Source organism: Ambystoma mexicanum, chromosome 4p (genome assembly GCF_040938575.1).
Source record: "Ambystoma mexicanum isolate Mex_15411 chromosome 4p, UKY_AmexF1_1, whole genome shotgun sequence".
Lineage (NCBI taxonomy): Eukaryota > Metazoa > Chordata > Amphibia > Caudata > Ambystomatidae > Ambystoma > Ambystoma mexicanum.
Genome location: NC_090927.1, coordinates 671,397,815 through 671,423,932, shown reverse-complemented (window position 1 = coordinate 671,423,932; position 26,118 = coordinate 671,397,815). Strand labels below are relative to the sequence as shown.

The 26,118-nt window shown below is 46.4% G+C and overlaps 1 protein-coding gene across 1 annotated transcript in view; it reads right to left on the bottom strand.

The window, feature by feature from the left end:
• Positions 1-9,753: 9,753 nt before the first annotated feature.
• SDHAF4 (succinate dehydrogenase complex assembly factor 4) overlaps positions 9,754-26,118 on the bottom strand; it is a 139,736-nt gene continuing 123,371 nt past the window's right edge. Inside the window, exons 2-3 of the mRNA XM_069606217.1 lie at positions 18,975-19,115; positions 9,754-10,280 (exon numbers count right to left, since the gene is read on the bottom strand). Coding sequence (XP_069462318.1) covers positions 10,171-10,280; positions 18,975-19,115 — 251 coding nt within the window. The 3' untranslated portion in view covers positions 9,754-10,170. The remainder of the gene's footprint in view (positions 10,281-18,974; positions 19,116-26,118) is intronic.

The window sequence follows — 26,118 nt, the reverse complement described above, 5'->3', positions numbered from 1 at the left end:
CCTTACAGTAGTAAACTGACTTAGCCGTGGAGATCTTGTGGCTGTGCTCAGTGTGCAGGAACTTGAGGGATGAGATCCTCTGGGCTCCAATCCTTGCGCAACTGCTTTTCAAAAGGATCTGATCAAGTGTTTGTTGGCGGTGAGCTCGGGTGTACCAGGGTGCGGATGGTTTGGCCTGTGCCACTAGACTTTAGAGGCAGGTGAGGATACACAAGTTCTTTGGCAGAGTGGGTAAATGCATCCAGAAGGGTAAAGCATTCCCTGGGATAGATAATGTTGTGAGCATTGCTTCTAGTGTGTAATAACTGGAAATTCTTGTAGGAGCTGCGCTCAAAGGGCATTTAGCCTGGCCTTTGTGGGCTAGCTTTACGTTTTATATCAAAAAGGGGACTGCAGAATAGTCAGTTTAATCAAGTGGGGAGGGTGTTAAAGCTCGAGAGGAGTGGTGAGAAGGTGAAGACGAGGTCAAGCATGCAGCGTTTGACATGAATGGGGGAGGAATACGATCTGGTTTAAGGTCCATTGAGTCATCAGCGAGAACAAGGAATCAGGTAGGTGTTTTGCTGGGTAGGACTCTGGTACCTTGATGTTTGCGAGGAGGATGTTATTAGGGTAGGTGACCATTGCAGATAAAAGACAATTAGAAAGATCAATTAAGTTACCAAGTTAATTAAGTTCTGTAAAGAAGGTGTAATGTAATGGAGTCATTGCTCGAGATGGGAATCAGCGTGAGAGAAGACATGGTACAAATAAAAAGGTAATAAAACAATTATAACTATCTATACAAACCAGTTATATGAAAAGGAAGATGCAATTAAACAAATATATAAATTATCATTACAAGGACAAATGCAATATAAGGGAAAGCATCGATACCCGTCCACATTCCCAAACCTCAACACTGAGCTGCCTAAATGATGTAATCACCAAGGCTCCACATAAGATATGACATGGGAGCATTTGACGTTGGAGTAAACGAAAAGGATTTCTTGGAGAGGTCGGTAGATGCCTTTCCAATGGGGGCATTTTGGAGGCAAGGAAAACTGTATTTTCATTCTTAAATGGATGCCTTTCTGTAGTCTATACTTATTGCACTAAAGTTACTCTTCAGATCAGGCAGCGACAATATTCGAGCTCTGTAGTTACCACTAATCAGAACATATCCATAAAGCTGTGCGGATAGAAACCGTGAGCAAGCTCCTACATATTTGTTTTCAAGGTTTAGGTTTGTTGAACATACCTGCCTGCTTTTAGGGAGTACAGGTGAATGGTACGTTGCTTGGGCTGGTAGCCACCCTATTGTACAAAGCAACAAACCTCTTAAAAGCAATGCTGTATTAGCACGGAACTGGAACGTTCATCCAGTAATTCCCATAAGGAGCTAGGCCTTGTTAGCAGGACCATGGTTCCAGAGGGCGCTCATTTTACTCGCCACTCCGGTTGCCCTCTGCCCAAACTCTTCTATTGCATGGCTGCCAAACCTCAGTTGCCCAGCAGTCAGGATGATGTGGTGTCCTCTGACCCCCATTTTTGAGAAAATGAAGTTTGAAGCCTAGCACTCGGGCCATCAGAAGTGTGCTAGGAGAATTAGGATACTGCCACCAGGGCATTTATGTGCCCAGATTCCTCCTCAAGCGCTGCCTTTGGCTCAGACCCACAAGTCAGGCGTCCAGGCACCATAGTTGCTCAGACTGCTATTGGGGGTGGGACAATCAAGCTTAAGTAAGTGTGGCTTGCTTTTTATTATTATTGCTTTACTTCTTTATTAATTGAAGGGCCTCATTTTAAGTCATCCTTAGTGTTGAAGGGCAATTATTAGTAAATTCGAAGTTTAAAAAAAAAAACACAAAAAAATGTATTTTTCAAAAATGAACGCCATATACATTGGGCCTTTCACAAAATGTTATTTTCAGTTCTTAATTTTCACCAGGCCGAACAGTCTCATCCTCCAGTTCCCTTGGCCCCTTTAAGAAACACCATAATAAATGCCAAGTTCCCCCCCGAAAACCTTGCTGATCTCCTTGTAGAGAGTAAGTAGCCCATTCCAGTAGGACAAAGTTCCATACTTTTCTCACCCATTCACATTCGGTTGGAGGGTCTTTTGCTTTCCATTTTCACGCCATCCCCATTGCCCCTGCTATCATCAAGATTACATATATTTTGCGCTGTGCCTTGGACGATAGTTCCTGCAGTTGTCCCCCCAAGCCCCAGTATTGATAGACCTCTATTGCCTCTTCCCTTCAGACTCAATGCCTCTCCTAGTGCTTCCCCTATTACATTCCAATATTCCTGGATGTGCGGACAGTCCCACCAAATGTGATTCCAGATCCCCACCTTTTATTCATTGTATCCAGCAGAGATTCGACACAGAGGGGTAAAATGTATGTAGTTTCTCTAGGGTTAAACGCCAATGCAACATACATTTTATCGATATTTCCTGGATTTGTAGGGATTTTGTTAACTTTGGTATATCTGTCACGATCCATGCCCCTGACCCCCTCAGGTATAACAGCCCCCTGGCAGCAATGGATCTAAAGCCCATCACACTGGCCCCAAGGGCCTTAAAACTCCATCAGAAACATACATGGAGTCAGTCCTGGCGCCTTGGCGCCAGGCTCATTATCAGGAATTAAGCAATACCAGTTTTGGACCTTAATCCAACATGGAGGCCTATTACACAGCTCAGTTCTCTAGAACCAAGCCCTGCGGTCTAGTGTTTTGGGTGTGGCAGGGCCTGGAACTACTTTACCTGGGCTATTTAAACCACACCCAAACAGCAGAACACGCTTCGAGTTATTCTGCACTCCTGCAGCGTAGCACTCACCGTGTCCAGCTCCTGCTCATCTGCTTCTCCGGCAGCCCGATCCTGAAGCCCTAGATCCAGATTCCATTAATAACCTGCAAAGGTAAGGAACAAGAACAGCATTAGCAAGCAAGAACACTTACCTGTGAAGTAACCGGCCTTGAATCCATCCTGCGCTTTGCTTACCTGGCCCATCTCCGTAGTTCGCCGCAACCTGCAAAGGTAAAGAAACAAGGACAGCATTAATAACAATTCTTACCTGGGCAAGCAGCGAGTCCTGGCAGCACCTTGTGCTTCTTTTACCTCACCCATCTCCGAGTTTCACCACAACCTTCAAGGGAGAAGGAACAAGGTCAGCATTAACAAAGCACTTACCTGGGGAAACAGCTCTTCAATCGCTCATCACTCCGGAACATCACCACAACCTGTACAAAGAAGAGAAGAGAAAACAGGTTAGCAATTAACACCAATAAACAGCGCAGTGCTCCGCGCATCAATAACTCACTGTGGTCTTCGCCATCGGCGCGGCAACTCCGAGATTGCAACCATCCCTGTGAAAACAAAAAGGGACATTGTTAGGGAACAGCGTAGTGAAGCAAGACACCGAGAAGACAGAGAAAACAAAGGGAAAGAAAGAGACAGAATAAAGACGGAAAAGACATTATAACTCACCTGGAAGACAGCAAGCAGAGTCGGAGTCCACGGAACGCCCACAACCACGCGCCCCTGCACAGAGATGCAGGACGGAGAGTTCAGCGCATAAAAACCTAAGGCGCTACTCAACGTCTGGCACATAACCAAGCAGAGAGGGGTCCGGGATAGCGCTTAGACCTCCATCCAGTATCGTGTGGTGCCCCCGTGGATACAAGGTGAGCATAACAATGTCGGCCCACAACAGCTGCCAGTCTGTTGGTTCTATTTCATGGCCTGTGACACCCTCCCAAAGCGTCATGCATTTCCTTTCCCCTGGTATCTCCCCTTGTTTAATTAAAGCATAGATTGCCCCCACTATATGTTTATCTCAAGAATCCGATGTTAGGTATTTCTCGAAGGGGGTTAAACTGCGCGTTGCTAGCCCTTTTATGGAGGACTGCATGACCCAGTGCTTTATCTGGAAATATCAGAATCTCTCCAACTCCTCAGACCAAAGTCCTCCTTGCATTGGAAGAATGACATAATTTGTATTCCCCTGAACATGTCCTGAATCTTTAGGCAGCCTCCTCCTGCCAGCCCTAAAACTCGGCTTATCAAAGATTGGGGTGAATGGCGACGAAAATGTAGTAATTTGGGCCTGCCTTATCACTTTAACCCAGCCCAGGAATCGCCTCCCACCGTCAGTATCTTACTGTAGTACATTTTCTTTTGGCCTGCCTCCCTTCATTTTCCACAGTACCTCTTCAACATTTTCCCCTATAATTGCCCTTTCCATTGACCTCCATATTTTCCCCTATAATTGCCCTGTCCATTGACCTCCATATTTTCCCCCCGGTCATCTTTCAACCATTCCTCATTATCCTTGTTTGGGCTGTCCTGAAATATGTTGTCAGGTCCGATTCCCCCTCTATTTCTCGGCATCATCATCACCTTCCTGGCTATCCTTGGTTTTTTATTATTCCAAATAAATCTTCCCCTATGTTGGACGGTTCAAAAAAAGTAGGTGGGGACGTGGATAGGGAGAGTCATAAAGTAAAACATCTGTGTCACAGTTACCATCCTTAGCACGTTAATCCTACCCATCCAGGTTACCATTAATGGACCTCAATCCACCAGCTTGTTTCTGATAGCTTTTAGCGGAGGTGTGTAGTTGACCACAAATAGTTCATCCACTGTTTTAGTTCGCTTTATAGGCAGGTTATATATTTCTCGACCCATTTATATGGAAGGCTGCCCTTGAGCCGCTCCTGGGTCTCTTTTGGTATTGTGAGGTTCATTATTACAGATTTTTGTGCATTTATTTTTAAACCAGCTACCTTCCCGAAGCATTTAGTCTCTCTTTCCATTGCTCTCAGGGAGCCTTCTGGATCCCTCAGAGTCAATAGCATGTCCTCAGCAAAAGCAGCTACCTTGTGGACCCTACAGCCAAATGTTGTCCCCTCCATCTCCCCATTCGCCCTTATTGCTTCCAAGAGTGGCTCCAGGTAAATAGCATAGAGCAAGGTGGGAGAGGGGGACATCCCCATTTTGTACCCCTTTGGACCTTATTGGGTTCAGCTAAGTGACCGTTAATGATTAGGACCAACTATCAGAATCCAACGCCAAGGTTATTAATTGTTAGGAATTCTCCCCAAAGCCCATTTGCCTCATTGTTATGAACAGGAACCACCACTCCACCCTGTCAAAGTCCTTTTCCACATCCAAGGCTACTAGGATTGCTTGGGTCTTCTTTTTGTTGACCTTTTTTATGAGGTGGGCTATCCTCCGGTGTTATCTCTAGTCTGCCTGCCCCTAATAAACCCCAACTGATTTGGGCTGATTGTACTTGGAATAATTTGATCCAGGTGGTTCGCCAGGACTTTTGAAAAAAATCTTTGCATCCGTATTAGAGCTATTGGCCTATACGAGCCGCATTCCGTCGGGTCTTTGCCCTCTTTATGGAGGAGGACAACCTTTGACTCTTCAATGGTTGCTGTTATTTTCCCCTCACGCCCCATTTCGTTGAATAGTGGGACCAAATATGGGATCAGCGTTTCCCTACACATTTTATAGAATTCCGTATTGAAGCCATCTGGTCCCTGGGACTTCTTGTTGGGCAGAGCCATGATAACCCTCTGCACTTCCTCCAATGTGATCTCCAAGTCTAGAGCTTCTTTTTCTTGAGTTACTTGAACTACGTCCCTAGCCTTTAAGTAATCCTGCTGACTCTGTTCCTGAGCTGTACAACTTTGTATAAAACCTTGAAAAATCCTGGACAATATCTTTGGTGTCCGTACTAGTACCCTCCCTTCCACCTTTACTTTGATAATTGTTTTAGCCCTCTCTTCTCAACATCCTAGCCAAAAGTCTATTGGCTTTATTGGCCTTGACGTAGAACTTCTGTTTTAAAAACACCAGTGCTTTTTCTGCTGCCCATGCCTGTATAATTTCAAATTGGGCCTTCATTGCTCTGTATTCCTTGGCCATTTCACTCTTTACATTTTCCTTCTAAATTTCTTTCCAGCAGTCTTAGCTCCCTGTCTCTACAGGCTTTGATTGCGATAATTGTCCCCCTAATAGTTGCCTTGAAGGTATCCAACCTTGTTTCCACTGAGGTCTCTGGCACTTTGTTGTCCCGAAACAAACTTGCCATCTCTTCATTCAATTCCATCCACAAAGTTTTGTCCTTAAAAAGATGCACTGGATACCTCCATTTCCAGAGGTTTGGGGGACCTGGTCTTCTGGCTATTTGCACCACCAGAGGAGCATGGTCAGATAAAAAAAAGTATTACCCCCCACCTCCATGGCCCCAACCCAACCCTTGGTCCACACAATCTATTTGCGATGAATAAACATGCAAAGAAAATGTGAACCCTTCTTTCTCCCTCCATACATCCACTAGGGCTAGCCTCTCCACTTTTTCCATCAATTCCTTCGAGAGTCTCCCCTCGGTCCCTTCGGATTTTGACAATCTATCTTCATCTGGATCCCATGCCATATTATAGTCCAATGTTAATATTATGGGGCCTTCCACAAATGTCTCTATTAGAATAAAGACGTCTTGACCGGCGTTTGGGGCAGGGATGGTCGCTAAAGCGTACACTTCCCCTCTCCCTTTCAAGTTTACCGCTACATATCTCCATTGGGAATCTCTGTCCATTTAGGTACAGAGTGTTCCATGAGGCCATCAAAACCCTCACCCTCTTATTCTTGCCCGTGGACTGGTACATTTTGGGATATCCTTTCAGCCTCAGGTGGTCCCTGTCCCGTGTCTGTACTTGGGTTTACTGCAGTGTGATTATATCTGGCCCCTCCCTCCATATAGATCTCTCCACTTTTTTTTTTTACTCTTGACCGGAGAGTTCAGACCCTTTATATTCAGAGATATCAATCTTAGGATATTGAGGCTAGCCATTTTCCAAGGAATTTCCAACTTTACTGTGTTCCCTTCCCAACCTCTGGTCGGTCTCCCTCCCTCCCCCGTCCCTCTCGCCTACCACTCCCCTCTCCATACCCTCTCCTTTGGCTGGAGGAACTCAACCAGCCTCTAGCCCTTCCGAATCTCCCCCTTAGGGATTGAGCCCATTAGACACCCCAGCCTGAGCCCCAGTGGGTTTTCTCCAACCCATTCTGGATTCCTTCCCTACTGCCCCCCCTCCCGAGGACCCCCTCTGTTTTCTCTTTGTTCACCCTCCCCAGGCGTACTGCTCGATTAGCCCTTTGTACCTCTACGATTCTTCCTCATAGCTCTGCTCTTCCCATATGGTTATTCCATCCACTTTATTTCAAATAGCAGGGCCTTTCAACTGGGGGTGTAACCCCCGCTTGTTTCTTTTTGATTTCACCACCATAGACCATTCCCAGCTTTTGTGCCCCACTTGGTCCTTTGGTTGCGGCGGCCTAGTCTCCTGCTCTTCCTCCTAGATCCCCAAGATCCTTGCTCCTTCAATGAAGTGATCCGGTGTTGACTACCCTGCCATTCGAACACCATACCAAACGGAAAAGCACATCTGTACCGAATGTCCTTCACTCTAGGTGCATGGGTAAGCGGGGACATTTTTCACTTTTTGGCCAGAGTTGTCCGAGATAAATCTTGGAAAAGTGACAGCTCCATCCCATTGTAGGTTATTTGCTTGGCTATGCTTGACAATTGTAGGATGCGTTTGTTTATTCGGTAGTCTTGCAAAGCCACCAAAACATCTTCGGGGCGAGCCCCCAGGTCCCGAATCTGTGAATCCTATCCAATCTCACATCTAGTTTTTCCTCAGATTCAAGTAGGTCTTCAAAGATGCCCTTTATCACTGCTTCAAGGTCCTTATCTAGCACATCCTCAGGCATGTTTTTGATCAGTATATTTGATGTTCGCAATCTATTTTCCAAGTCTTCAGTCTGAAGCTCAAATTATGGGTTGCTGTTGCCATTTGTTCTACCCAGGTTTCTATCTTCCTTGAGTCCTCTGTCAGTTCTTGTATGGCTTTCTTGTTCGTATGGACCCTTTCCTCCATTTTGTTCACATCTTGTTTTATGTCTTGGAGCGCAGCTGCCAGATCCTCCATCATTATTGTCATTTGTTTTTTAACTGTATCTGCAATTTTGTCCGCAAGTCTGTGAAATATTGTTTGAGGAGAGGGCGTCACCTGTCTATCTTGAGCTTCCTCCAATTGGGGTTCTCCCTGGTCCCTTTGCTCCTGACACACTGAAGTTCCCTGGGGGGTGATTACTTCTTGGGCCCTTTGAGGGTATAGGCGGCTGGTCATTGCCCCTGGTCTTGGACAATGTTACTTCTCAAGTTCCTTCCTATGGGGTTATCCGGTCTTTGATGCCCCACACCCTGTTAAATGAAGACTTCTCCCAGCTTCCATCCTGATGCATGGGGATTGTCCCTTGTCTCACTGTGCCCCATAAAAATGTTGATGTGGAGACGGGATATTACTTCCCCACCTGGAGGACTCCATCAGGCTTAGTATGGCTTGCCTGTTGGGGGTCGGGGGGGGGGGGGACTTCCCTGTGTCACTCACTAACTGCTCTTTGAATGATGACCTTCTGTCCCCCGCCTCCTGACCCGAGACAGCTCTTGGCCCCCGTTATTTTATATTCTACGCAACTCAGGTATGGCTGATGCTCCCTCAGTAGCCTGAACACTTGGAGTGGGAGTCTGCCTTTCTGCTTGACCGCCCTGGGGGTTAATCCTACCTAGCGTGGAATCAGGCCTCTCAGAGCAGTCACACCTTCTCCTGGACTTTCCTTCAAAACGGATTCCCCCCCTGGCCCTCAGGGTCCCCGGCTTGTCACTTCACCTCTTCCGGGTCAGGATTTCGCTCCCTGCCCATTCCCCCTGATGGCGTCTCCCCAGGTCCCGAGAGCTGCCTTTGTCCCCTTTGCTGCGCCTTGCCATCGCTCCCAATGAGATAGTCTCCCCAGTCTCCTTACCGATGTTGGCTTGCTGCTCGGACCGTCATGGTGAATCCAGGTCACAGTCAGCTCTACCCTCAGTGCTTCCTCCTATGCCAAGTTCGGGGCCTCCAGCAGCTCTCTCCAAGTCGGTCCGATTGACCCCTCTCTGGAGTTCCAGGATCTTTGTGTTCACCTGAGGAAAGCCTCTACTCTCCAGGGGGGGTGGGGGGAGGGCATTCTTCTGTTCTCGGCACAATCCTTCTTTCTCTGCTCCACACTTCCTGTTGAAGCCTTCCTCACCGTCTACTTATTCCAGAAGGGACTGCCTCCAGTGGTCCACCGGCGCTTGTACCTCCGGGTGTTCTTGTACTGAATTGAAGGCGTGGGGATGTTAGCCCCCTTCAGCCCAGGCTATCCACGTCTCCAAACTTCTGTCTCGGGAGGGCACTGAAGCTCAAAAGAAGTTGTGGAGGCCCCAAGATTCAGGAGGGCATCGATCAAGGTGCTCTTCCCTCAGCAGCCATCTTGGAATCTCGTGCTTGCATATTTTAAAGCATCTTTCCTATTATGACGTTCCGAGCCTACACTCCTGAATCGGACATTGGCTTTAAATTGTGTCAGTCAGTCATGAGAGAAGAAAAGTATTGACAGATTGCATCTCTTGTTCATTATTTGGTTTCTCTGCAGAGAACAAACATATTCCCTTTTATTCGCCAAAAACGTCAATGCGTGCCATTGTGAGTATACATGCCACGGTGGGTACCTGATGCACCTAAAAAGGGAAAAAAATATTCTATGAGCCAGGCTTAAAATTAACAAATAGAGTGGTTGACAATGAAATACTAATTAACCGAACCAGGAAGATCGTATCCGTGTGACGAAAGGACTAGCACACAAGGCAACATAAAACCCAAGAATACATATTATTGTCTTATTGGTATACTTTATGTGAAATACATACGTATGTGAATATTCGTCTGATTAACACTCACTTTGGTGCAGGTGCAGTACAAAGCATACCCTGCTCAATTTTCAGAGTTTGAGACAAATTATTTTTAGGCTACTGCAGAACCAATCATATGTCGTGTTAGTGATTCTAAAGTTCAATCAATGCACAATTTCTCAAGCAGATACACAAATGGATGAGGTTGATCATGTCTTTCTTCAGAGGATTTACAGAAATTTGCAATACTTAACGAAAGGAAGATGCTTTCATCCACAACATTTTGTCACCACTTTAGAATGTAAAAATTCATAATTAGTTCATTCAAAAGAAAACTTGAGGCAAGAGTGCATTGCATGTACACCTCCACTGCATATCCAATTATGCTACAGGTGGATTAAAAGTCTATGCAGCGTCCTTTTCTTTCCCAGTCCCCATATCGAGTAGGCTCGGGGCCTTTTGGTCCACCTCTCTCCTTGGTAATGGGATTTATACCATCAGGAAACCCTACAATAGAGCAAGAGAAATGGAAGTGAGCGTTAACAGAAAAACCTTCATATCCGGTATAATGTTGCATCACAGAAGGCTGACGTTACTTTCAATAGCGCTACAAAATATTTCCAACAGTACCACTAAGAATTCTGTAATCCCCAGAGTGTTCAGAAACAATATAAAACGTTAATGGTTTTATCTGAATGTAGTATACATAATACAAAACATTGAAGGCGTCGCTGTGCTAAATCAAACACTGTAAGAATAGTATAATCACTTAAAACTGACAGCACGGTCAGAAAGACATTTTCCAAACCCTTATTTTCAATAAAAGTCTTCAACCAAAGTCATGGCCAACTTGTGTCAGAGTTTCATCCCTTACACCTCACAACCTATGTGAAGAGAAACTTTTCATGATTGCAACCAACTAAGCATAAAAAGCCACACAATTCCCTTTTTAGTTGGAGGCAGGATTCAAAATTGATGGGAGCCATTTATCTCCAGCTTCTAGCCTAGCTGGTTAGCTTGAAACCATCAGTTACCAGGAGATACTTTTGACTGCCCAGGCCAACTGGCACCATACAAACCGTTTTTTTTTATTTTTAAACAATTATTTATTTTCATAACCACAATATAACATGCAGACTTCCATTTACATAATCATATACTGCCGGATTGTGTCTGTATTTCCCCCCGCCCCTAAAACCCCCTAGCTTATTCCACCAGCCTTGATCTCCGTCGACTGTTCCTTATATACATTGGCTTAATCTGCCAATTATGACAGGGCTTCTGTTGCCCTTTGCGCTTCGGCATACCTTGAGGCCATCAGTTCATGCACCGTTTCCATGACTATAAGTCCACATTTTGTTCACCTTGGCCTCTGGGGGCCGCCTCTTAACGCACTGCAGTTTCTGTCTGTGTCCATTTCTAAAGATCTCGCCACCACCGATTTATGGCCGAACCTTTGGGTGCTTTTCAGCCCATTTCTATACGGCACTAGGACATATACTAGGTCTAGGTCGTTCAGCTTGTTCACGTGTCTTGCCTGCTTCAGGCGTGCAGAAATACCTAGTATGCAGGCCTTGGAGATCCTATGTCCAATGTCCTACCCGCCAGGGCTAGGTCATTCCAATATTGATGGATTTTATTGCATGGCCAGAACGTGTACCAGGCCGGCATTAATTAATCTGCATTTTGGGCAAGACTGTTCGGAGGCATTGATACATTTGGCTATTCTCCCCAGGGTTAGGTATGCCCTATGCGTTATGTACAATTGGATTAGCTGGAGTCTCATGTTCCTGGACACTTTATGATGAGCTAATGTTCTGGTCCATCCTGCATCCGTCAATTTCTCCTGCAGGTCCAGCTCCCAGCTAAGCCTAGTCTGCCCTTGTGACATTAATAGCTCATATATTCTTGCATGCCCACCTTCTGAAATATCATACATTTTTCTACACCTTCGTCTACCTGTAGCACCCGGTCTGTTCCCGGCCATCATTGTTTTAGTATAGTGATGAGCGCAGCATATATTACATGTTGTCCCTCATGTATGCCTGTTTCTGACAGGAGTGCTCCAAAGTCCAGCAGCCTGCCCTTGTGTACTAATTCTCCCACCATTACCACTCCCATGGGCTCCCAATACTTCCTCACATTTAATATGAGCTGTGCTGCTTCCTCTTTTAGTTTCACTAGTGGGATTGGAGGGGAGTAGGGTGTGTCCTTCTCTAGAAAGCATATGGCCCTATGCCACATAGTCTTACCTACTGCCAACAACAGCAGTAGTAGTTTCGGGACTCACTGCCCCGCCGTCTACATTACCTTCCTCAGATAAAATGGGGTGCATGCTATCTGCAGCAATCGCGTTTCTTGGGACTGTTTGTCCGACAGCCAACTCGTAACATACTGCAGCTGCCTCGCCAGAAAATATGCCTCGAAATTGGGTACTTTAATACCTCCCTGATCATACAGCCTCTGTAATCTCATCAGTGCCATCCTGCATCTTGAGTTATGCCATAGAAACGATGGCAGATTGTATCTAGTTTCTTGAAAAAACCTTAAGGTATATTATACAGGATGTTAGAAGATGTGAAGAAGCCTCGGGAGCCCTACCATATTTACCATTGCTGCCATACCCATCACTAAGAAAGGTAACCTGCCCCAGAAATCATAGATTTAGCGATATTTTCTACTGCTTTCGTCGTGTTCCGTGTGTGGTCTGTCTTGGGATCATGAAAGATGTCCACTCCCAGATATCTGAATGAATTCACTTCCCACTTGATCGGCAGTACTGGCACGTGTTCAGGGATTTCCCTTTATACTGAGCTAGGGGGGAACAAATAAGATTTCTGTGCATTAATCGTGATAGCGGATAATTCAGGGTACCGCTGAAGCACTTCCAAGATATACTTACAGCACCCTGAAACCAACCTGCAGTATAAAAGGTCATCGTCTTATAGAAAATCAGATTATCAGTGCCCCCCACTGCTATGCCTGCTTCACAATATTCTTTTCTAAAATATGCTGTTAGTGGCTCCAGAGTCAGAATGTATAACATAGGTGACCATGGGCAACCCTGCCTTGTGCCTTTCTCCAGCCACCATTGACTTAGCAATGTGGCCTCCCATCTTAACCCTTGCTATTGCTATTGGTCTGCTGTACAGCAACCTCACCCACTTTATGTATATGGGCCCTACGCCAAGCTTCTGCAGGACCGCCAGCAGCCTTGACCATCTGACCGAGTCAAATGTTTTGACCGCATCAAAAGAGGACACTGTGTACAACCCTGAACTGTTTTGGGTATGATCAACGATATGGTGCAACCTCCTTAAATTACATGTGATATTCCTTTCTGGGACATATCCTCACTGGGCTGGGTGTATTAGCTTAAATATTACCGGCTTGAGGCTGTTGGCCATTAAAGCCGTTAATATGTTTCCCGCCTTGATTAAGCTGTGGCGGGGGTCGATATGATCCGCAATCTGCAGCTGGCTTATTGGGCTTAAATAGCGGAACAATCACTGACTCACGCAATGACATTGGCAACGTGCCCATTTCCAGTGCCTTGTTCAACATGGCTAATAACAGGGGGTACTACATCGGTTATGAATTCCTTATGAAATTAATCCATCAGTCCCCGGGGCCTTCCCAATCGGCAACCCTTGAGTGATAGATTCTAGCTTTTCTTTGGTTATAGGGGCTTCCAACTGGTTCGCTGTCTCTGCGTCTAGTTGTGGGAGATCTATCTGTTCCAGAGCTTCATTTATGTCTAATGCTTGTGTTGCCGACATCTCAGTGTATAGTTCTTGATAATACTTCTGAAAGCGCTTGTTTAGGCTATCCTGTGCTATATACCTCCCCGTTTCCCCCCAGTGATTTTATCATTTCCAGTTATTTTTACTTTTGGACAGCCAGGCAACAGTTCAATGTCTTTATCTGACCTTTCTAGCTTGCTTTCATAGGCCTACTCCCCTCCAACTACCCCAACTCCGCTCTTCCCCCGTCCCCCAACCATTGCCCAGCTGAACACTTTGTGCTCAGGCATCTGTGCTGCTCACCCCTGCCCCAGTTACTTGTCCTGGTGTCTGGGGTGCAGCAGACGGATAATCCAACACTGGTATCCATGAACTGTTCCACTTTTGGGTGAAGAACACTTCCATTCTGGGGAGCTCCTGAATGGGCACTTCTCGACTGGCTCCCACTACCTTCCAGGTTTGATGCCCGAATGTTGTAATTAAAATCGTTTTCCGCTGCAGGACGTCGGCCGAGTCCGGCAATATTCTCCCTGTACATTTGTGGGTGGTCAACACCTGTCCCCCCCCTCTCCTGTCTTCTGGTTGTACTCTCCAATCGGCATATTCTCTGTGTCCATCCATTTATGGGCTTCCTCTGGGGTGTCAAAGAAGATGGTTCTCCCTTCGTTTATCATTTTCAGATGTGCCATGTACAGCAGAATATATTTGAGGTTTGACGCTCGTAGCCTTCGCTTAACCAATTTAAATTCTGTCTCTGCACCTGCATGGTATAGTCTGGGTATGCCTAATATCAGCTGATGCTCTATGCATCATGCCCCCTTTACGGAAATGTTCCAGAATCTTCCATCTTTTGTTTAAAATCCGGGCTATGATAGGCCATGGCGGGGCGCCCGGCCGAGGTTTCCTCATCAATAACCTATGCGCCCTCTCCACTGTGAAACCTTGGGTGAGGTTGCCTGGGCCAATTTCCTGTAATAGCATAGTCTCCATGTAGTTAGTGGGGTTGGCCCCCTTTTCTCCCTTACCGAAGTCCAATAATTCTGACGTTATTTCTTCTGGCCCTTCCCTCTGCATCTTCCGCTCTGCTCTCCAGGTCTTCACTTGTTGTTGCAATGTCGACACATCTCTTGAGGTGCCTTTTAGACTAGTGTTGTTAACTGCAACTACCTTTTAAGCGCCTCAGTGGGCTCCGCAAGAGCCCGAACATCTTGTCTCAGGAGGTTCACATCAATGCTGATTGTATCCAACTTGGAGTCTAACACTATCTTTTAGGATGCTTCAGCGTCTCGTACTTGCTGGTCTCCTTTCCCTTGGATCGGCTCTGCCTGCACAGACAGGTTCACTGGTGAGGCGGTGTCCGCCGTGGTCGTAGTTTTTGCGAAATTGTCCAACGTAGATTGCTTGGATTTATTCTTCTGAGACTTTGATGCCATGGTAAATCCCTTAGTGCTGGTTCTTCCTCCTCTTAGTTCTGCACTCGCCATTGTCTGCCTTTCCTCCATTCTTGGGTGCATCTTGGATCCAGCTCTTGATGTAGGCCTGCCGAGAAAACGAGCAACAACAAAAAACAGAACGCTCGGTGTCGTATGTCTCCCGCTTCTCTACGATATTTTGGTGTGGGAAGGGATGTGTTACTGTCCCGCCCGCCAGCTGCAACCAGCCGTAGTCTATTCCTGTCCTTGCGCGCTTATCTTATGCTCCAAGTTTGTGTGGGGTGATCAGGAGCCACTCCTAGTATCAATTGTCCTCTAGTTGTTGCTTGCCCTTGTTGCTTGCCCTGGATTTTGTTGACCACTGTGCATATCTTGCCGCATGTCACTGTTCGCGCTAGTTGTCTCCTGTGACCCATTTACTTCGTCCGCACCCCTCCACTTGCACTCATGCCCTCGTGGTTAGGACTACATCCTCCACCTAGGGTTTATACCAGTCTCCCCCCCACCCAGAAGCCTGCAGGGATGCATATTGCACTAGGTGCGGTACGCTTGGCTGCGTTTCCTACTTCCTTGGCATGCTTCTGTCTGGTGCAGGCATGTATCAAAACCTTAAACATGTATGTGCATTCAGCAGCCTTCCCCCACCATCATCCTTGCATTCCCACCACGACTACTGATGGCCGGGGGGGGGGCTCTCTGGGCCCTAGACTCCCTCTGGCCTTAACATGTTCAAGCCCCCACAGGGCCCGAAATCCTTCCTTGCTCTGCGTTGTGCTGTGTGGCGGCTTGTATCCCGTGCTCTAGGCGCTTCGTTGAAGTACCTCCGTCAGTCTACCACGCAATGCCCTCCTGTCTCATCGAGTACAACACTGTTCGTTATTGCTCCCAACATGAGCTCCGTGAGGCCCTCTCACAGGGCATGCATGCTTGAATATGCACTGCTCCTCCGTGCTGTGTGCCTCGGCGGTCCTTACCTCCCGGCGATCAGCTGTTCTATGCGCATCGGGCCAGTTTACACCTTCGCTCCGTAGCAGTCCCCACGGTGCTCCAGCCACTCTCCAGCAGTCTCACCGTGGTCAGCCCACTCTCCCTCAGTCCCCACCGTGATCGGCCCATAGATTGCCACAACTCTGAATCTCTTAGTGGGGGGGGGGGTGCCGCCTCCGGTGCAGGCCCTTCACGTACCTCCATGTGTTCCGGAGCTCGGCCACATAGGCCAAGTGCCAATTTTGCTACCGCTGTTCAGGGTGGCGCATCCTCTGGGCCTCGCTCCTCTCCTCATGCCTAGCTGCTGTGTGCACAGCTGGCCCATCACTCTACTGGCTGCGGAATCTGTTGGCTCTCCTTGCCTCCTCCACTACTTAAGCTGCATAGCCCTCATGGCTCGTTCTGCAGCCTATTGCGTGTCAAAAACCTGACAGGAGGGGCTTAGCTTCTGTTAGTGCCACAGTGGGGGCCAGTCAGGCTCCCGGACTTCCCACCAGCCTATCCAGTTCTCTTCCTTGCTGCTTTGTTTTATGTGCGCACAGGCTCCAGCCTTGCATCCGCTATCTTGTTTCCACCGCTGCAGGCTAGGCTCCAAGTTGCCTGTGCTCGTACTCCGCAGTCCGCTCTATTCCAGCTTCCACATTACCCACAGCTCTTCTAGCCTGCTTCTTTTGTCCATAGTTGTGTTTACAGGCTACCTCGCACCTCAATGCTAGTTCATCAGTCCAGGATAATGTCGGGTCTTCAGGAGCTGTAGGAAATGTGTCTTTATGGCATGGCTGCTAGCCACTCCCCCCCATATAAACATACATATGTGATATTAACTCTGTACGTTTAGTAATATGAATAAAGGCAACATGTAAGGGACATTTAAAGCAGAATGGAACATACATCATGGACAGAAAGTTAGTGTTTGCATCCCATGCGCAAGTTAGATTTGCGTTGCACTGTGTAATAGCTCTTGGTTCTACTGTGTTAGCTCCTGCCTACTGGTAGATGTCCAATATCAGGAGTTGTTTTTAGCTCGTAAAATCTCAATTTCAACCCCCAAGATGTTTGGTAAAGAATGGTAGGGTCAGTTGGTGGTTAGGATTGAGACTCATTAATTTTAATTTGGAGACCATCCATCCTTAGTTTTTACTTTGCTAGGCAGGGAATTTCTCCCATAGAAATAGGGCTAGTTAGGAGTTTGATGCATTTATTTTTTATAAAATCATTGAACAGAACACCCACTCTTCAGAGTCCTTCTTCAGGTTCGCCCAAGTTGCCTATTGAACCCACTGCACAGGTCTACCAGCCTGCTCTTCTCTCTGGAGTAAGCCTGGCTGCTTTGCTATAGTTACTAAAGGGAGTTTATTCTATTTTTCGGTGGGAACCCAATCTGATCTTTAGGATAGATGGTTTTACACTCCCCTCACTGGAGGGCTGTGGTAATATCTCCACACCATTATATTAAGTACAAGTTAACAAGATACTATTCAAATCATGACAAACCTAATACATTTCCTGAGTCATTAACAGTTGTTTCTCTGAAATGTTTTAAATTCACCACTGTGCACAAACCCATGCAAGACACGTAGCCAGTTTACATAATAAACAAGCATTGGAAAGCCAACAGTGTTGGTTTTACTTAAGGGAACTGCTTCAGTTGCAGAGGCCGCCTCGAAGGGTCCATGCAGCGAGAATGGCGGGGGGTGCCCTTCGAGGCGATGCTCAGCAACTGTTGACCTGGCTGTGGGAGCCAGCAAGGGTTCAGGCTCACTGCCCCAGCCTAAAACCACCTGTGCCAATGTGACTAGAACCATATGCCTGACCCCAAAATGGCTGATAATCAAGAAGCTTCTATATTAGATTGGCAACCTTCACTGACGAAAGGCAACAAGGTCACAATAAATAACGTTCTCCAAGAAACAGTTCATGAGAGAAAGTTTGACCTGCCAGTGCAAACAAGGCAGTTCAAATGTGTGGGAAAGAGGTGGAGGGAGGGGGGAAACTGTTAGGTTCCTAAAAGATTAGGAAAACTGTGCCAGGAAATAGGAAAACTGTGCCAGGAGGCTATGGAGTCAAAAAAGAGAAAAAGTGTTGAAATGCATGCCGTTGGAGTTTAGTGGAGTAGAGGACCACCAATCGATAAGGAAATGAAGGACGTCATCAGGGTGTGGCATTTGTCAGCAAAAAATAACAAATGGATGCCCTACCTGTATGTCTATTTAAACACCGTGGTCGACCCCCAACTGTTCGCGTTCCCCCACCCCCACTAATCATCCCCAATAGTGTATATGGGCAGTTGCATATTGGCAGACCCCAGGTGGTCAACTTATGCAACTGCTTGTCCTGCCTCACTAAAACTAGTTGCTACACCTCCCCTTATGCTCTTATTCCGATCACCAATACAATTCTTGTTATTTTCCTTTCAGTGGTCCCCCCCTATGCCCTGCTTTCCTGCCCACCAATCGCACCACCCAAGCTGTCATCCACTACCCCCTTGCTGCACCACCACTCATCACCCCCCCCTACCCAGTTTCACTCATACCCCTCCTGTTGGCCCCAGCCATTCATCAGCCTTGCCACCTCAGCAACCTCCCCATAGTACACACTGTACACCCCCACCGTGCATTCTCCCTAGTGCCTTCCTCACCTTTTAGGTGGAGTGCCTGCATGTCATTAAGTCTTCCATAAATTGGACAGATGAACCTATTCAAACAGTCCACCAGTCTGAACTTGCAGGCAGTTATGGGGTGGTGAGATGGGTCAAGCAATAGACCCGGTACCCCCAACTTTCTTTCTTGCAATTTCAAAGCTGCTTCTCCCCTCATCAGACCACCGCAAGCAGAGTTATTGCCTTCAGGATTGTTCCCATACGCATTTGGACCATCTTTGGAATGGCTTTCCAAAGAACATTAGGACAACCACCACTAATACCACTCATCACAGGCTCGTACATGCCCAAATGTTTTCCAACCTATATTAAGTGTTTCTATTCCTCGTCAAGCATTTCAAATCTGGCTTTTTATTTACAAAATAAATATGCCACTCACCTTGCAAGGGATCTTTCTCAGTGGTATGTGGTTCATCGTCCAAACGACCCTGTGGTGTCTTGGGTTTTTTAAGAGGTTTTTTGATTTTCTCTTCTGAACTGTAGCTAGCAATTTGTAACGACGCACACCAAAAACCACAGGCTGCAAAATAAAATATGTTCATTTGTTTAAAAAGAAATAAAAACACCTTTAATGATCAATAATTAATTTTAAAAAAATCAAAAAAAAAATCAACCCACTATCTACAGAGAAAGCCGTCAGGTTACTATTTAAAAAAAATAAAGTGCATACAGAAATTACATTCAGTGTGTACTCGCTGTACAGGCCCAGTCAGGCTCCTTGTGTACATTCTTCTTCCTCGTACAGCTCAGTATTCATTTCCTGGGTAAGGCAAATCAGTTGGCACTATAGGTTACATACTTCACTCACTCATACTTTGGACACATCTTTGCAGAAAATAATCCTTGTAGAAGTTTTTAAAACATGGGTTATGAGGAACCTCAAGAGCTGCAGTCATGCAAAAACATAAACCATCATACTAACCCCCCAAAAAGACCAAACACCCGAATCGTGAAACATCTCATCAATGATTTTTCAGGTCAGTAAATAAAATTATAGCAGTAGTTTTCTGAAATGTGTAGAAAGAACTAGCGATACAATTGGGGCTCGCAAGTCATTCTGTTTGTGCAACATGATTTACTATGTTTGCAAAATTTCCTAAAGGAGCACTATATACAAAGAAAGCTACACAAAGAGCTTTAGATTGCAGTGTCAGAGTGGGAAAAATAAGGCGGTGCTACTTGACTGTCTTCAGTCCTATGGTAGGCTGAGGTTTACCGACAGTCCAACTTCACAATAGGAACTCAACAAAAAAGCAACAACTTTGCACACCGATTCTTAAGACACACAGAGCTCAAAAGGAATGCTTAGACAAACCTGAGAATATTAATCCACACTCATCCCTGTGTAGATGATGTATTTTTTATGTTTCACTAGAGCAGGTGAACACCAAGTGACAAGTGATCTTCGGTGTAGAAAGACAAAGCAATTACTTTACACAATCGGTCGAAAAAGTATGATAATGTTGCATGCAGTACGGTGGCACAGCATGTTTGGAGTCTTACTTTCCTCAGAGACCAGGGCAATGGCACCGCAACCGGAAGAAAATGTCCACCGGACAGAGACGAAGCGCCCATTGTCAGACACAAGCGTTAGCAGGATCTTTGCCATGAGGTGTGGGAGTTAAAAGAACACAGTTGAGCAGAAATAAGTAGAACGCCGTGGAGATCCTAGGAAAATAGGTAGTTGGCACAAATTGTCAGTGGTCAGTTACGCAGCCACTCAACAGGAAAGGGAACAAATAGAGGCGGACTGCCAAATCACAAGATTATGGACATGTGTGGAAGATGTGACAGCAAGTAGCAAAATAGAAGCCAACCCTGGGGCCAGCTAAAACCGCCAGAACAAGTCCTGAAGAGCAGATGCACTCCAGAGAGCAGAACAGAAGATAGGAAGGAGCTGAAGCCGAGAAACACAATAGGAACTAGGGTGCACACGCGGATGCATGAAGCAGGAGAGAGAAGCCCGAAGAAAAGCTGCATGTTCGAACTTGGAGTGAGTTCATATAGAGCATTAGGAATGAGCCACTGAAGAAAAATTATGCTGTTGAAAAAAACCTTTATTCTACAAGTCATCAGGTTCAAACACATCACAAAATACATAATATTACTACGATAAAGCCTACACACAAAAACAAAAAAAATGGGAGCCCTTTCCTTCCGTATCGCACATTGTTATATCAAAAACATTGATGCATTTAAAAAATCATAAAAACTGATACCAGGAGAGCTATGCTCTCAGCCCAATACGCTTATTAATTCCGCAATACTTGTACAAAGTTAACGGAGGACATAGTCACTGTCATGATCTTCCTCCTCAGCAGCCAGGCTCTTTGCTAATAACAAGCAACACACATTACCAATGGAGCAGAACATGGACTTAAAAAAAGTAGGGCGAGTCTGAGTGAGTAAGTACCAGCCTCCAACAGGATAGGTCTCAGATACATCTGCCTTAGCCGCAAAGTCGACATGCATAGAAAAAGAAAATGTGAAACTGTCTCCTCAGCAGCACTACACATTGGGCATTTAGCAGAGTCAGAACCCTTCCATTTGTGCGGAAATGTGGAGATGGGCAGGATCCCCAGTCTGAACCTTGCATACAGCAATCTTTCATAAGCTGGTGTAATTAAATCTAAGTAGGCCTTAAAGCTAACTTCCCGCTCATGTTACAAGTACTCCAAGCCCAGTGTAGTGACCTAGTATCTAGCAGGATGAGCTGGGGGTATGAGTGAAGTGGAGCCTGGAATGTGGTGAGGGGCATGAAACCTAATGTTCACTGAGGTTCCATGGGATGACGGTTAGAGGGGGGTGTAGGAGAGAGAGAGAGAGACAGCCAGAGGGAGTAGAAGCTTATTGCCTGCTCTCCTTACTTACCTTCCCTCCCTGCAACTGTAACAATAAAGCAAGCTTACCTTTTGATACATAGCTGGCTCTGGAATGGTTCCTGCCTTTTGCCTGATTATTTATGCCACTCCAAGATACATTTTGGCAACGATGAGTCCTTAAAGAACCCAAAGGAAGGGGAGAGTGAAGAGTGAAGGAGAGCAAAGACAGATGAAGTCCCGATGCCATTCCGCAGCCATTGACGAGAGCCGATACGACTAGCTAGTGAAACTGCAATTGGAGTCGTGTAGCCATCAAGAAAGATGGCAGAGGCATCAGTGTTGTTTGAAAATCATGGGGCATAACGAGTCTTGGCACATAAGAGGGCCAGGGAGACAGAGCCGTATGAAAAAAAGACAGCCAAAATAGGTGCGTGCTGAGTGTGAACGGGCCAGCCAGTACAAGTGGTTGCTGCAATTGACCGCTGCTGCGCTCCGACAGAAAGGTGCTTTGTGGGACTTGACGTCTGGCCTCGTACCTGTAATGCGAGGCAAGTTAGGAAAAATTGTAGGGGAGACCCGAGGTGAAGTTTGGGCGTTTGCTGAGGGGCCGTCAGTGACGCCCGCCCAGTTGTGCCCTCTGCGTTTCAGCCTTACCGTAAGGTTGGAACGCATGTAATTCGCCCTGCGCCATTGTCCCCATGTTGGGTTCCGAAGTTCACTGAGGGAGAGAAATTAGAGGAAAGGCCTTGGAGTCGTGCATCTGCGCGGTGACACACGCGGAAGGAGTTTCGTTCCTGCAGATGGAACTTTGAGCGTTTTGTTTCTTCACACTGCGGCGGACATGGTACGGTAAAACGCTGCTGGCCTACAACATGAATCGTTATCCAAAGCCAATGTGTAGCAGATTTTGGAAAATCGCTAAGGTACTGAACTTGGAATAATGTGCAGCTCCATGAATTATGCTGGCATGGTAATGGGTTATTTTCAAATTACGGCGGCGGCGTCGTATAGGAGGAATTCTAGTGATTTGCTGCCGATTTCGTATTAATATTTTACTACTGGATTGAAAATCATGGGCAGCTCTGTGGATGCACGGTGCCGGTTTTTATTTGCATAATGCACACTGTTTATGTTATAAAGACACTGGTGAAGAGATTTTAAAGGATAGTTCCGGGACTTTTTTTTTATTGTCTCTACGGTTCGGCCATGTGTTTTTAAGCATAACTCGGTAGATCGTAGAAAACTTTCCTATGGACCTTACCCGACTTTTCGTCCAATTAACGCACTCGAAATCAGCCGCCATTTTCTGATAATCCTATCATTTCCCCCCATCGCCCTGGCTCACCTGCTTTTGCGGCACTAAATCAAATCCCCCGCCCCTGAGCCTGACATCAGCAGACGCGTACTGTCCATTTCCCAACGCCAAAGCACGTTTCGTGTCAACAATCGCTGCGCCTCAGCTAATGACGTGTCGCCATGGAAATGGCAGGACGCCTCTTTCCTCAATAAGTATAAACACACCGTTTCACAACACACAGCAGCAGATTTTCGATTCCATTACTCTCTCTGTGTTACTTTGAGTATTTTGTGACTCGTTTCTGTGCTCTGGTCAGCTACCTTCGCCGCTTTTAGGCCTTGTGAACACCTGTACCATCTCTGTAAATTATTTTACTTTCTTTACCACACAATGGCTACAATAATGCCGTATATGTACGAGCCCGAGTACACCGAAGAGGAACTACTGGAAAGGCAAGCACGCGAAAACGATGGGGATTCGGATGGCAGTTGGGAGGACCAGTCAACGGATGAAGAGCCTGGACCATGTCGCATGGACGGCATCTCCACCTGGTGCACGTGCAATCGGTGCGAGCTAATGCCAACTGAGGAGGAGAACTGCTGCTGCCGTGAAAATTCCGGGTGCTTGGCCTACATTTCGGAAGGCGAGGCAAGTCCGCAATGCATCACCGAGCTGCCAGAGTTCAGGGAAGCCTGCCTCTCACGGACCGGGTTGAGGATGATGATGGTGCTTATGCACGAACTTCGCGGCACTGTTCGTCTGCGTAATCCGAGTAACGAGTAAGTATACTCTGGTTTTGATGTCAGTGATGCCACTACTATGTCATGGTCGTCTCCCACATATAAAATTACATCTACATATCATTCGAATGCATGGAAATTGGTTCCATATTGTGCATTTTCTAGATAGAATTTTTTTCAAAGCAGAATGACATTTTTTACCTGAATCGACATTGATAAGAAAGTTTTGTCATTTTAATACAGTTTGCATCTTTCATTTTCACAGGTGGTACAGGCTGGTGGCCTATCGTTGCTTCACTTGGTGGCTTCACGGGAGGCTCGGACACCGCGTTCGGAGAGTAATACCTGCCTGTGCGGTACTTGCCATTAGACAACATTTCCCCAGCGACAGTGGACAATACCGCGGATTTTCCCTGGATGTGCTGCAACCGGAACTTTACAATATGTAATGTTTATTATTTATGTTCAATTGAAATTAAGATCTAAAATAAAACCCAACATATATTTTAACAATGGTTGTTTTGATTTTTTAAATGAATCTAGTGTGTCTCCATTGAATAGTCTTCCTGTGCCTTGTCTTGTCACACCACATGTCTCCGGCCAGCATCCTCCCTCACGCTGGCCGCCCACCTTCAATCCACATAACCGAACCGTTGAACCCATATGCAGCAGACATACATATGTTATTTTGCGGGTTGGCATCAAGCCTCCCGGCCTTGCCTCCTCCCCCAAAAATACTTACCACACCACTTTGTTCAAGCGTTGGCAATAAAAGGAAGGCCGTTGGATTTTATTGATACAAAACATGGTTATAGGTAAATAATCAATATGGTTGATCATAATAAATCATCCTTTTGGGCACCGGGTACAGAGATGACCCCCTCTGGCCCGTGCCGCCTTGCCACCACATGCCAGCCTGCTGCTGACTAACTGCCTAGGCATCCAGGGTCTCCAGGGTGAACTGCACCCATATATTCTCCTGGGAGGCTGAGGTATTTATAAACTCACCCCCCAGCCTTCCATGTACTAGATCCTTCAGCCTGCCTCTTACATGCAGTTAGATGGCCTCTCCTTGGTGAGGGCCTGCGGCAAAACGAGTCTTGTCTGCACGACCAGCGCCCTAATCCACACCCCCCCGCCCTATCAAAGGCAGTTCGCACCGGGGTACTTGCGCTGCCAAGTGGAGCAGTCAGGGAGCGATAAAGGCCAAGAGGTGCCAAAGACCATGTACACTTCAAAGTGGTCTATAGAGCATGGGTTGTTGTTCCCATGTCTACCTCCAGACCCCGTGTCTCCTGCCAAGCATCCCCCCTCACGCTGGACGCCCCCCTGCAATCCACATAAGTGTGTCTCCATTCACGAGTGTTCCTGTGTCTTGTCTGCACGACCACCGCCCCAATCCACCCCCCGCCCTATCAAAGGCAGTTCGCACCGGGGTACTTGTGCTGGCAAGTGGAGCTGTCAGGGAGCGATAAAGGCCAAGAGGTGCCAAAGACCATGTACACTTCAAAGTGGTCTATAGAGCATGGGTTGTTGTTCCCATGTCTACCTCCAGACCCCGTGTCTCCTGCCAAGCATCCCCCTTCACGCTGGACGGCCCCCTGCAAACCGCATAATGCCACGACATATACACGTCATTCATTCACAAACACACCCCTGTTTCGAATTCTTTATAACCCACTTCATATTTCTAATGAGAACTTCTTTGCGCTTTGCTAGTCAGCCCGTGAAGGTGCTGGTTATCTGCTCTTCGTCTCTGTGAACTTCCATGACCACTTCGAGGAAACTCGTCAGTTTGCAACCTGTGAACTGCTCCCTGTTCTACGACAAGAAACTACTCTGATCCCTGCATCTAACTGTTTGTTCGTCAAGGTAAGGCCATGTACCATAATCATTTTGCGTCCAATTTCTTTTCGTTCAAGACAGTACATGCAAGGAACTAGTCACATGTTCTGAGTTTACATTGGTATTCATAGAGAATTGTTGATCTTTACTTTTCAGAACTTTCCACAATGCCTGCCTGTTCCATTGGCGGTTGCCCTTCGAAGACCCATAATAAATCTGAAGGTACTATAATGCATGTTTTCCTTAAGACAATAGATCAGATAAGAGAATGGGTCCGATATTGCGGATATCCACCGTCTGAGCTTGAAAGTAGAGTCCTAGAAGTCTTTGCGGACAAGAGGGGTGATCGATACCGCATCTGCAGCAGGCACTTTAGCTCAGACATGTACTCCACATCATTGCTAATAAAGAAGAACACACCGCGAGCGAGGCGAAAATTGCTCTCAACCGCTATTCCCACTCTATTCGTCCACATCCCTCCACTGGTGAGTCAAGTTTACGTATTTATCTCTCGGCCTTGCGGTAGTGTGTAGCATTAGCTAACAATAATTTCCCCATTTATGTATCCACTCAATATGAAGGCGGAAGATTCTCCATCCGTGTCGTTATTGCAGTCATCAGCCACTTCAAGCGCCTATCGGGTAATCTTACTTGGCTATTCTGCCACTGACTTGTTTTAGGCATGTAAATCAATAGTTTTAATTTATCGCGTAATTATTTTACCTAATGGTACACCCTTGTACTCGTCCTCTAGTCTTTGTTTTCAGTTATAATTATTGTTATCCAAAATAATGCAAGTACTGTCTTTCAGGGAGATGC